This window comes from Molossus molossus, unplaced genomic scaffold (genome assembly GCF_014108415.1).
Source record: "Molossus molossus isolate mMolMol1 unplaced genomic scaffold, mMolMol1.p scaffold_m16_p_1, whole genome shotgun sequence".
NCBI classification, from domain to species: domain Eukaryota; kingdom Metazoa; phylum Chordata; class Mammalia; order Chiroptera; family Molossidae; genus Molossus; species Molossus molossus.
Window position 1 is genome coordinate 143,828,141 of NW_023425344.1, and position 13,385 is coordinate 143,841,525.

General features: G+C 39.3%; 2 protein-coding genes across 6 annotated transcripts in view; one reads left to right on the top strand and one right to left on the bottom strand.

Moving 5' to 3' along the window:
* The window catches only part of NUDT5 (nudix hydrolase 5), a 29,300-nt gene extending 25,113 nt beyond the window's left edge, over positions 1–4,187 (top strand). For all 3 annotated transcript variants that reach the window (XM_036240042.1, XM_036240032.1, XM_036240049.1), the window contains 3 exons: positions 1,397–1,405; positions 1,539–1,592; positions 3,953–4,187. In XM_036240042.1, coding sequence (XP_036095935.1) covers positions 1,397–1,405; positions 1,539–1,592; positions 3,953–4,062 — 173 coding nt within the window. In that variant the 3' untranslated portion in view covers positions 4,063–4,187. The remainder of the gene's footprint in view (positions 1–1,396; positions 1,406–1,538; positions 1,593–3,952) is intronic.
* The window catches only part of SEC61A2 (SEC61 translocon subunit alpha 2), a 45,239-nt gene that overhangs the window by 6,597 nt on the left and 25,257 nt on the right, over positions 1–13,385 (bottom strand). Inside the window, exons 10-13 of one of the 3 annotated variants that reach the window (XR_004956406.1) lie at positions 10,172–10,363; positions 9,620–9,696; positions 4,839–4,955; positions 3,328–3,393 (exon numbers count right to left, since the gene is read on the bottom strand). Coding sequence is in view for 1 of the 3 variants with exons in the window: in XM_036239976.1 (XP_036095869.1) it covers positions 7,314–7,500; positions 9,620–9,696; positions 10,172–10,363 (456 nt within the window). In the remaining 2 variants the exon portion in view is untranslated. Of the gene's footprint in view, positions 1–3,327; positions 3,394–4,838; positions 5,000–5,782; positions 7,501–9,619; positions 9,697–10,171; positions 10,364–13,385 lie in introns of those variants that run through there. The other 2 variants (XR_004956405.1, XM_036239976.1) reach the window with 2 other exon arrangements.

Below are 13,385 nucleotides of genomic sequence, written 5' to 3' on the forward strand. Positions count from 1 at the left end.
CTTCAAATAGATAACTTGTACACCAATGTTCATATAGCGTTAATCACAGTATCCAAAAGGTAGAAACAACCCATTAACAGATGAATGGATAACAAAATGTGGTATATTCACACGATGGAATAACATTCAGCCATAAAACAGTAAAATGTGCTGATACATGCTATAACTTGGATAAACCTTGGAAACATTGTGCTAAGTGGAAGAAGCCAGACTCAGAAGGGCAAATATTGTGATTCCACTAATATGAGATACCTAAAGTCAGTGTATCTACAAAATAGAGGTCAACAGGGATGGTGAAGTTAGTGTTTAATGGGTACCAAGTTTCCATTTTGGGATGATTAAAAAGTTCTGAAGATGGACAGTGCTGATGTTTGTACAATGTGAGTCTATTTAATGCCACTAAATTATACCTTTAAAATGGTAAACTTTGTGACCGAGATTTGTTAAATTCTTATAGCCTTTTTTTTTTAATCCTCACCCGAGGACATTTTTTATGATATTTTGTTCAGATAGAGTGGGAGGGGGAGAGAGAGAGAAACATCGACGTGAAAGGGACACATCGAGTGGTCGCCACCCACACGACCCAATCAGGGCCGGGGACAAACCGCAACTGAGGCACGCGCCCCCAGCAGGAACCGAACCCGGGTCTCTCCAGACCACAGGCCGACACTCTAACCGCTGAGTCAAACCGGCCAGGGCAATTCTTTTTTTTTTTTTAATCCTCACCGGAGGACATTTTTTCCATTTTTTGTTCAGGTAGAGTGGGAGGGAGAGAGAGGAACAGAGAGAGAGAGAGAGAGAAACATCAATGTGAAAGGAACACATCGAGTGGCTGCCACCCGCACAACCGACCAGGGCCGGGGACAAACTGCAACCGAGGTACATGCCCCTAGCGGGAACCGAACCCGGGTCTCTCAGGACCACAGGCCGATGCTCTAACCGCTGAGCCAAACCGGCCAGGGCTAATTCTTATAGCCTTTGTTAAAAAAAAAACAGTAAGATCTGAGTTCACACTCACACAGATTGTGTAGATAGAGAAGTGAGGTTAAGAAAAGGTAGAATTGGGGTGGCTGAGGTTTCCAGCACCGTAAGCAATTAGATGTTCCCCACCCTCCCTCTAAAGTTGACAGGCACCCACCACCTTTCATTTTGTCCAGGGACCACTAGTCTCAGATCCGCAGCAGCCTGCCATCTCCAGCCACACCTACACACTGCTCCCTCTGACTTTCTTTTCGGTTTCCTCTCAGTCCCACTCCTTCTGGCTCCTGGGCCAGAAAGCACATTGGGCGGCTCTCCTGAACACCTTATAGCCTTTTTTGATGTCTTGCACAAAAGTCTTCCAGTATTTTACCACTCCAGGCCTTGCTAAAATGTTCTCCTTCTGTTTATTTTTCAGGAGATGGAGGTATGTTATTGGACTCCCAGTGGCTGACCATGTATATGGCTTAATGTAGTGGTAATGACTACAGGCTTTTGTGTTGTTCTGGTGGGCTCTCCTGTTCTTTAGCTTTGTTTTCACTTGGAGTTTGTTTATTTAGAATTTATGGAAGTAATTTCCTTGCCAAAGAATGACTTGATGAACAGACTTGAAGGTAAGCATTCTTGAGATTATTACCCAATTTTGTCTAGTTTCCCTTTCCCCATCCCCAGCAAAGGGGAACTAAATATAATTGTTTCTTAATATTCTTCCTCCTTAAAGTCAAATATCTAGAACTTATTATAAAACTGCAGTTGGCCAATAGTAATTCTCCTTTCTGGGTGGCATAGAGTTTAAAAATATGAGCACAACATTCCATGTCAGTGAAAGCTTTCAGTGGATCATTTTTTCTCCTATAGAATAGTCAAGATGATATTCCCACTTACTAGCCCAAACATTCTGTATCTTAAATCTTTAACCTGTGGTAATGCAGAGGCATAAATAGATATCACTTAGCTGACCCTCAAATATGCTAGTATGTTAGATGGTTCTTTGTACAGGGTAAAAGTTAAAAGAGAATTGAATAATATTGCTTCTATAAATATTGATATCTATTATATGCTAAGTGCAATATGCTAATATAATGAACCATACTAACTGACTGTGTGATCCTTAGTAAATTACTGGCCATCTAGTTACATTGTGTAATTCCTGGCCAGCCCATCTCTTAGGGATTTTGTAAAAAGAAAAAAGTAAGGTTATGTGGACAAATAGCCTTTGCTATAAGTACATCAGGATATACTGTACAGCGGCCTTTTTTTTCCCCCCATTAATCCTTACCCAAAAATATTTTTTCCATTGATTTTTTTTTTTTTAAAGAGAGTGTAAGTGGGGGAGGGACAGGAAAAGAGAGAGACACATCAATGTTAAAGAGGCATATCAATTGGTTGCCTCCCACACCTGCCCTGACTGGGGCCTGGGAATAAACCTGCAACCTAGGTACATGCCCTTGACTAGGAATCAAACCTGAGACCCTTTGGTGCACAGGCCAGTGCTCTAACCACCGAGCCACATGGGCCAGGGTGACAGAGGCCTTTTATGAAGCTCCTCTATGCAGGCTGGGTAGGTGCCCATTCACTCATTCAATTATTTCAAAAAGTAATTCAAAGCATTGTTTGACCTGAAGCTTTGAGAGCAGTGTCTTTCTTCCTCCCTTAAGTACCAGCAGCTTACAATTTTATTTCTAATGTCTGTTGTTTGTTTGAAAAGTGAAGTGAATCTTTCAAAAACTGCTGTGATTTCAGATTCTCAGAAAGTTTCCATTCCTACTTTGCTGTTTTAAAAACTAGGCCTAAGGTAAAAGCCCCTTCCAGATTCAAAGTCAGAGTTAGAAATACTCATGATGAAAAGATTCAATAATTAGGTATTTCCTCAGAGAAAGTCTTGGCCATCAATTATAAGCAAGATTTAACTTTGAGTCTGACAGATCTGACTGGATTAGAGGCTCAGCTGACCATGTATCAGTTATGACTTTGAACAACTTGCATAGCCTAAGCTTTTCTCATATATGGAACAATAGACAGCTAGCCCCTATGTCTGAGGAGGCATGAGTAAAAGTAAATGGGATAATTTTGACACAGTGCTTAAATGTTATATGCTTTTTTTTTTTAATTAGAAAGTTATTTTTTTAAATTCCTTCCTTCTCCCTTCCACCTCACTTAACTTCCCTTCTGGCCGCAGAAGAGAGAAATACAGGGCAAGAGAGGGGGAGGGGTGAAAGTCAGTTTTCCTAGGTTTACTAGAATTGAAATACAGTAATCAAATTATTTATTCAACAAATCATATTTGAGAAATAGGAAGGAATGTTTTTTAGTTCAGTTTGCTACAAGGAATAAGCTTTCAACACTTACCAAGCACCATGCAGACCGAGTAGGACATAACCCTGCCTTCCAGGATTAACATGACTCAACTTGTTCCTAAACAAATGAGACAGATCTGAAATCATAACGTCCATCTGAGTGAATCAGAAGTTCTCATTAAAGCCCTTTGTAATAAGATTCCAACATCTCATCCTTGATAGAATTCTAATCCTATCATACACACAGTTAACTTTCGTATATGCCTAGCAGCAGGCAGACACACAGGTGATTCCTCAATAAACTACTGAGTTGTCATCACTATGGAGTTTCACAGTAGCAGAGTCCAATAGTAAGCTATATAAGTGGACAAGTGAGTTTATAAAGCTTTGCTGTTTTAACACACAAAATCATCATCTCTGATATATGTGCTCGTCTTCATTCTTAACTTTTTTGTTGTTTTTGCCTTGAGCTAGAAATGTAACCCTGCTCTTATATCCTTTATTCTTCCACTAGAGTAAGATCTTTGAAGGCAGAAAATGTCTTGTTTACCACTGTATCACCAGCATCTAGCATAGGGAATGCACATAGTAGTTGCTCAGTAAATACTGCCTGAACAATTAAGAGACATTATCCTTTATTAACCATATTGTCTAACTTGTGTCTTTGCTTCCTGTAGCATTGGTAGCTGAAGGACATCTGACAGTGGATGCGAGGGTCTATTCCTATGCACTGGCGCTGAAACATGCAAACACAAAGCCATTTGAAGTGCCCTTTCTGAAATTTTAAGGCCAGAGGAGAGCAGCAATGTTTTTGTAAATGAGGCCACAAGGCCTCTTCACTAAGAGTTTGTATTCAGCTAAGTTTAATGGAGATTTGAAATTACCTTTTTTCACAAAATAAAAACAACAAAGAATGGATGTGGTGGTGTGGAATTGTAATTATACGTAGGCTATAGCCTTCATTCAAAAGCTAAATGCAAATATGTCTAATCCATTTTTCTAAACTTCAGCGGTTATATATTCTAGTCCAAGAGAGAGGGGTATTTCTATAGAAGACCTGAATTCTAAATTAGGTCAACTATTCCCACCCTCAAACCTCCAACATAAAATTCTATAGCTGAGTATGCTAATAACAATTTACTACATTAGTGTTTAAACAGTTTTAAAAGAAGCCTATAAAGGGACTTTCTTGGACCCTCCTAATTGAATTATCTGCTATATAGAGATACAGAGTTAACTTGTGTAGCAGAGGATATAAAAATCAACAGAGTGTAACATTCATGATATGAAGCATGTGGACGTACTTGAGAATTTCATTTCCTATTGTTACCTCAGAAAAGTACTTGAAGTTTCTAAAAAACCAAATCCATAGTAATAAGATTTATATAATTTGGGGCATTATTGTCTTGATGTTCAACCATGATTATAGCCAGCAAGGTTACCAAATACCAGAAACCCAATACAAACTACTTGAAAGGGAAAAATAGGATTATTTCTGGCTTGTGCCATGCCTAATGCATGTCATACAAAAGGTCTACCAGGGTTACTGGGCCATCTCCTTACCTCTTAACTGAGCTGGAGCTCTTGGGTTGACTGTTATGGCCTCCAGCGATTTCAGGATCGTTGTCTTTTCAGCTTAGCCCCCAGCAGAAGTCTCCGAATGATTCTCATGGGCCAGCCCTAATTGATGATTCAAGCTCTGGACCCAGGGGTTAGCCAGGCCCCTGAGAACCAGATAAAATCAGGGTACTAATGCCAAAAATGCTGCAATATAGTTCATTTGTCTACTATAGATACTTTTATGAGCATAAATATAAGATCTTTATCTTGTACTTCTTAGATAAGGATGGAAAGAATTCTGGAATCAGAGCCCTGTACAGATCAAGTCAACTCTCCCAATATATATTGTGAAAATTAAGCCCCAACTACCTGCTCTAATACTAGCCTTCCCTTGTGCCTATAACCCCTTTTTAAACATGGGCCTCATAATTCTCCAGAGATCTTAATCCTTTTCCCTCTCAAGGACCAAGTTCTCTAATTTCCCTTGTTACCACCCTCCTTCAAAATCAAGAAATAAGGCATATATAAAATACACACTCTAACATAGCCCTGTCTCTCCAAACAGAACAGCTCTTCCTGAGCCCCTCCTCATAGGAACTAAAAAATATACTCTTAACTATTGATGGAGATATTCATAACTCCTACCTGTCCTTGCTGCTTTTTACTCCTCCTAAGAGTGCAATGTGGAACTGTCAGCTAAACCCTAGAACAGAACCCTAAATGCCATTTATGTTATCTATAAACATCAAAGGCTATACTTTGGAAATTACTCAGTTTGAGAACCTGTAGACTAGACATTTTCATTGACTCGCACTGCTAATTTGTCAGAATTTAAAAGTTGAAGGTTTCCGCCTAGCTCGTGTGGCTCAGTGGATTGAGCGTCATCCCATGGACAGAGAGCTCCTGATTGGTTTCCCAGTCAGAGCACATGCCTGGGTTGTGGGCTCGATCCCCAGTTAGGGGGCATGCAGGAGGCAGCCGGTTGATGTTTCTCTCACATGGATGTTTCTCTCACATGGATGTTTCTCTCTCTCTCTCTTGAAATAAAATAAGTTGAAGATTTCCCATGAAAGCCATATTTTTTTACCTTCTCTTGGAAAAAAACAAAACAGATAAAAACAACACTAGGTCCCTATTTCTATGGTAACAATGGTCTGCACCCTGAGATGTTCACCCCTTGACCATCCTTGCTGTCCTGCCAGCTTTTACTTTATCTGCCTTGCCCCTGTAGTTATTTGGCTTTGTGAACCTAAGCTAAATAAAATATACTTAACAAAAAGGTAAAAAACAATGGAAAATAATACTTTTGAAAAGGAAGTCTTTCAAAAATTAAATCTGATCTCTTTTTGGACAATAAAGCACATACTTTAAAAATAAGTTATTGATAAAGAACTGCTACTATTTCAAATGGGGGCTGGGATATCATTTGAGACCAGTGTTTTCCTGCTTCCAAATGTTAGTGACATAACTGAGGAACCTTAAGTTGGTCACTGTCCCTCAATATTTTAGGATTATACACTAATTACATTTGACCTCTTGCAATAGGCACCTCAGGACAGATTCTGTATGAATACAATGAACCTACACAAAGCATTTAATATCAGATTTTTATTTTTCCAACACAACTGAAACAGTTGTATTAAATAAAAGTTTGTTATCTACTGTTTACACTCATGTTGCTGCTATAAAGTACAACAACGTATACAGATTCCTAGCATGAATTACTCCTTGTTCACCCCCACTGAACTACAGACATTGCTTGAGAATTAGATCTTTGCTTTAGGGTTTTTAAATAAAACAACTGGGACATGGTATCTTGAAAGAGCATTCTCAAGTGACTTGGAATTCAAAGGCATAGCCAATACAGTAAAAACAGCACCAATTGTGCTATCACTGGGAAGAAAGAGGAATGGAAAACAAGAATAATAATTATAAGTAGTTTTTCTAGTGACAGAGCTTGAAGAAACTTGATTTTGCCCATCTGGGCTAAGTGGCTGCTTTGAAAAGGGACAAATAAAAGGGAAGGAATGGAAAGGGAGGGTTGGAACATGGATACTACGAGTTTAAAAAGTATAAAAAGTAATTATATCTAAAATATAGATAAGTCCAAAATACTGGAAAGTGACAATTTGAACTATATTTATTTTTAAACAAGTGGGGGCAATACTGAGTGTTTTGAATATTGTGTGCAAAACTGATCCACGTTACCTCACCGTCACAACTGAACACGGCAAGGCGGGTACATTGGTTTTCAGCATCACAGGCAACACTACATGTATATTTTCTAATGAATAATGTAAACTTTAGTTTTAAGGCAGCTGGTACTAATGCTGCACACAGGCTTAGCTCGGTGCCCATTTCAGAAATGGAACAGTTAGCACTTGAAAAAAAATGAGGGGAGAAGAGGGGAGCCAGCATTATTTGACAAAAACAATGTGTCAAAATGTTTTCTCTTCACACAAAAAAGTACTGGAACATTTAGAAAAACAAAGCACCCATCCCACCTACTTCAGCCTGTTCCTTAACAAATATTTCAAAATACTGATAAATAATAGTAACTGCGAGCAGAATTCCAGTGCCAGAGCCAATGGCCCCTAGGAAGTCGGCCAACACTGACAGGGCGCCAATGCACAAACCGCCGAACGCAGCTGCGGTGGGGATATACCTAGAAGACAAAACCAAGTCAGGCAGCAGAGGGAACTGAAAAGGGGGACAGAAGCAGTAATATGATGTGTGATTACTCTAATCCAATGGAACAGTCTGCAGTGCTGAAGACTTAACGCCCTGGTTTTGAGAAACCAGTAAATATCCAAGAAAGGGGCTACATGATTTTGATGACAGATTTGAATCCTCAACTAGATTTAAGTATTTAAATGTTTAATATCATTTTAAAATGAATAACCTTTAGCTAGGAGCTAAACAGTAAATTTCAAAATGATTTCTAAATATCATATTTATATGACAATATCTGGATAATCCTCTTCCAATAGTAATTCAACCTTGGCTGCACATTAGAATCACCTGGAGAACTGCTAGAACTAATGGAATTGCATTTAAAATACTCCAGAAAGAAATAAAAACTTTGGGGGACATGGTAAATAAAACAAAGTGACAGAATAGTAACTCCTGAAGCTGGATATACTTGGGTACATGCAGATTCATTATACTATTCTCTGCAATCTATGTTCTCAGTAAACAACATTTAAATATAAATACTAGTGCCTTTTCAACAAATAATTATGGAATAATTGGATGTCCACATGCAAAAGAAGGAATCTGAACGCCTATCTTGCACCAAACACAAAAATTAGCTCAAAGTGAATCATAGACAGAAATGTAAGAGCTGAGACTCCTAAGAGAAAATGAATAAATCTTTGTGACCTTGGGTTAAGTAGTGGTTTCTTAGATATAACACCAAACAGAGCACAAAGCATCCAAAGACAAAACAGATACATTGGACTTAATAAAAATTAAAAACTTATGCATCAAAAGGCACCATCAAGAAAGTGAAAAGGCAACCCAGAGAATGAGAGAATATTTGCAAATAAGATACATGACATGAGACTACCAAAATATTTTTTAAACAATGTTACAACTCAGTAACAAAAATACAACCCAATTAGAAAGGAGCAAAAGATCTGAATAGACATTTCTCCAAAAACAAACAAATGGCTGATAAACACATGAAAAGATGCTCAACATCATTACTAATCAAGGAAAAGTAGATCAAAATAATAAGATAATCACTTTGTACCCACTAGGTAGCTATACACTAATCAAAAAGCAAAAACCAGTGCCGGAGAGGATGTATGGCGACTGGAACCTTCATACACGTACAGGAAGATATTGGCAGTTCTTCAACATGTTAAACAGAGTTACTCTTATGACCCAACAATTCCATTCCTAGAGAAATGAAAACACATCCACACAAACCTTCTACAGTATGTTCATAACAGCATTATTCAAGATAGCCCAAAACTGGAAACAACCCAAATATCAACCAATGAACAGATAAACAAAATGTGGTATTACCCATACAATGGAATAATATTCACAGATTATGGATGACTCTACAAACACTAAGCTAAGTAACAGGAGCTATTCACAAAAGATAACATATATACGATTCTGTGTGTATGAAATGTCCAGAATAGGTAAATCGATAGAGATAGAGGGTGAAAAGTTTTTGCCTAGGGCTGGAGGGAGGGAGAATGGGGTTGGAATGAGAAATAACTAATGGGTACAAGGTTTCTTTCTGAGTGATGAAAAAATTTTAAATTATTGTGTAATGATTACCCACTGAATATACTAAAAAAAAACAACACTAAACCATACACTTCAAAAATGAGTGAATTACATACTATGTTAATTAAACCAATAAAGCTGTTATCAAAAAACTGATGCCTGGGACCCACCCCAGACCAAACAAATCACCATTCCTGCAGGTGGGATATCAGAGATTTTAAAAGCACCCAGGTGATTTTATGTACAGCCAGCCAACAATGAGAACCTCCTATCTACAACATTTTAACACTTGGCTGAGCTGTGAAGGGGAACAAAATTCCAATTAAAATAATTTAGGTGTAATTTTGATGTAGAGAACAATTAAGTTCTGTGTTAAATTTTGGTCCTTTTGTGTGAAGCAGAAATGCTTCAAATACGAATTTAAACAAAGAATAACATTTGGCAACAAATGAAAGATTGAAAAACTGAGTATGTCTTTCCCGTCACCCCCACTCCCACCTTACCCCCCAGCCAACAAGGATGAAATCTAAAGACCTTACCTATTAAGCTCATGAACCATAGAGGTATCTCTGTGGCCCCTCATTACCATTTGCTGTTCTTTAAGCTGTTTAGCTACCTGTTGAGAGAAACACAGCTTTTAAAATCAAACTCTAACATCTCACTGTTCACTATCTACACCAGGTTCTGTGTGAGGTGCTTTCCACACACTAATAAGTAAGATACAAGAACCCTGAAGTAGAAACTATCATATCATTCCTATTAAACCTGAGGAGACTAAGACTACAATACTGCACAACCATGTTACTCATTCATTAAACCACTGTTTCTCAGTCTTTTTCACTATCACCTCCTTTAAGAAAAATTAATACTAAGGACTAAGATTTTGGCAGGTAGGGTTGAGCTTTGGAAGGTCACAAACCATTGCAAAATCTATAAATGTTTCACCTACCAGGAACCAACATTTAACCCACCGGGGGGTGACATTACTGCATTAAGAGTGTATGAATTAAAGTTTAAATTACAAAAGTAATTAAGATTTGACACCTAAAATTTATAAATTATTTTTATTTTGGAATAAACCAAATACTTACATCTTTGGCTGAGGAACCAGACACCTCTATCCATGTCTTAGAAAAGAATGCACATGATCCCAGCATGAAGATGATATAAACAACCACATGGACAGGATCCTCAAATATGGCACCCATGGACTCAGGAGGAGAAAGATAGTAACAAAGGCCTCCCACTGGGTAAGAGCGAGCAGGTCCTCCCCCACTGACATCCTACAGAACAAGAATCAAAAGAACAAATGGCCAACCTAACTTGTCCAGCAGATATTTTTATAACTTTTCAAACTCCTCAAAAATTATGACAATATTTTAAGCTCAAAGCATCAACAATTAATGGCTATATATAACTTAAGGATTTGCTTTTGTATCTAATATCTCCAGTCCTTCAAAATTATATAGTGAGCATCTCTTACATAAAGATGCAAATATATTATTAATAAAAGAGAGATTAAAAACAAAACAAAACATAGCCCTGGCCAGTTTGGCTCAGCAGTTAGAGCGTCAGCCTGTGGTCCAGAGGGACCCAGGTTCGGTTCCCGCTAAGGGCACACACCTCAGTTGCAGTTTGTCCCCAGCCCTGGTTGGGTTGTGCGGGTGGCAGCCACTCGATGTGTCCCTTTCACGTCGATGTTTCTCTCCCTCTCTCTTCCTCTCTCTCCCTCCCACTCTATTTTAACAAAAAAAAATGGAAAAATGTCCTTGGGTGAGGATAAAAACAACACAAAACATAGCCCTGCACAGTTTGGCTCAGCGGTTAGAGCGTCAGCCCGAGGACCAATGAGTCACGGGTTCGATTCTGGTCAAGGGCACGCTCGTACTTCAGTTGCGGTTCATCCCCCGGCCCTGGTCAGGTCATGCGGGAGGCAACCAGTCGATGTGGCTCTATCAGATTGATGTTTCTCTCTGTCTATCTCTCTCTCTCCCTCCCTCCCACTCTATCTGATGATAAATAGAAGTATCAAGTGAGGAATTAAACAAAAACATAATATATCTATAAGACTCTTCCTTCCCTTCCTGAAGATAGAAACATGACATTTATAGTCAATTACATTAAGAAGATGAAGTTTTCTGAACTATACAAAAATATGTAACACATTAAGACCCTTACACATGATTCTTTCATTTCAAAGTATTCTATTAAGAATGCAGTCAAGCCCTGGCCGGTTTGGCTCAGCGGTTAGAGCATCGGCCTGTGGTCCGGAGAGACCCGGGTTCGGTTCCCGCTAAGGGCACGTGCCTCGGTTGCAGTTTGTCCCCGGCCCTGGTTGGTTGTGCGGGTGGCGACCACTCGATGTGTCCCTTTCACATCGACGTTTCTCTCTCTCTCTTCCTCTCTCTCCCTCCCACTCTACCTAAAAACAAAAGGTGGAAAAATGTCCTCGGGTGAGGATGATAAAAAAAAAGAATGCAGTCAATTGCCCAGCCAGTGTAGCTCAGAGGTTGAGTGTTGACCCATGCACCAAGAGGTCGCCAGTTGGATTCCCAGTGGGGGGCATGCAGGAGGCAGCCAATCGATGTTTTCTCTCATCAATGTTTCTTTCTCTCTCGCTCCCTCTTCCTTCCTCTCTCTCTAATATCAATAAAGAAAGAACATTTTTTAAAAAGAATGCAGTCAATTGAAATATTGACGGAAGTCTAACAACTCACTGCCTAAGCTTTATCTTGCTTGTATATTAGAGTCTTTTAATAAATACATACAATGGGATTTTTATCCACATGAATATTTAATAATTTTTATAGAAACAGGAAAGGGAACAGCAAGTATTTCCTCATATTAATTAAACAGGATGTGGGAAAGCAATTTCTAGTTGCAATGATTAAATATCTGATTCCCGAATTTATAATTTCCAAATGATTCCTTTACTGTGCCTCTAGAATTACTATTAGCAAATCAAAAGCACTGCTTATCAACAAATTCAATTACCCAGCAATTCTCTCATTAAAAAGATAATCTTAGTCAAGGTCACAACATATTCTATACAATCATTCTCTATACAATCATTCGATGCATTTATTACTTTGAAATTATTATAGTAATAATTATTGCTGGACTATTACATCACAAGGGGAAAAAAAATTCCTCCCCTATCACAGGTTATCAAGTTTCTGATAAGTGAATGGAAAAGAAGTATTATAAATAAAGTAAATCCTATTTCCTCCAACTAACATTCAAGAGTCACTGCTTACCCCTGGCCGGTTTGGCTCAGTGGTTGGAGCATCGACCTGCGGACCAGAGAGACCCAGATTTGGTTCCTAATGGGGGTGCGTACCTTGGTTGCGGTTTGCCCTGGCCCCATTGGGGTTGTGTGGGTGGCAACTAGTCGATCTCTCTCACATTGATGTTTCTCTCTCTCTCTCCCTCCCTCTCTCCCGCCTGCTCTGTCTGAAGATAGATGCAAAAATGTCCTCGGGCCCTGGCCAGTTTGGTTAGAGTGTCGGCCTGCGGTTCGGAGAGACCCAGGTTCAATTCCCGCTAAAGGGCATGTACCTTGGTTGCAGTTTGTCCCTGGCCCAGGTTGGTCGTGCGGGTGGCAGCCACTCGATGTGTCCCTTTCACGTCGATGTTTCTCTCTCTCTCTCTCTTCCTCTCTCTCCCTCCACTCTATCTGTACAAAAAATGGAAAAATGTCCTCGGGTGAGGATAAAAAAAAAAGGGTCACTGCTTATCCTGTTAAACTTTAAACTCTTTTAAAAATTACCTTCAGTAGAAGAGGAGGGGCGGGGGAGCGGGAAGAGATAAACCAAAGAACTTATGCATATAAGCATAATCAATGGACATAGACAATAATACTCAGGGGAGAGGGGCTGTGGGAACGGGAGGAGGGTGTCAATGGAGGAAAAATGGAGAAAAATCTATAAAAAAAAATTTAATAAAAATTATCTTCAGTAAAAACAGAAATATATCAGTTTACTATAACTTATAATGTAAAAGATAGCATATTAAGACAAATGCACAGAAGCAGCACATTTCAGTATGACTAAAAAAATATATATTCTTGCCCTAGCAGGGTTGGCTCGAGAGTTAGAGAGTTGGCCCGCAGACCAGAGAGACCCAGGTTCGGTTCCCACTAGGGGCGCGTACCTTGGTTGCAGTTTGTCCCCAGCCCCGGTTGGGGTTGTGTGGGAGGCAACCGGTTGGTGTGTCTCTCTCACGTCGATTTTTCTCTCTCTCTCTTCCTCTCTCTCTCTTCCTCCCTCTCTTTCTCCTGCTCTATCTAAAGATAAATGCAAAAAT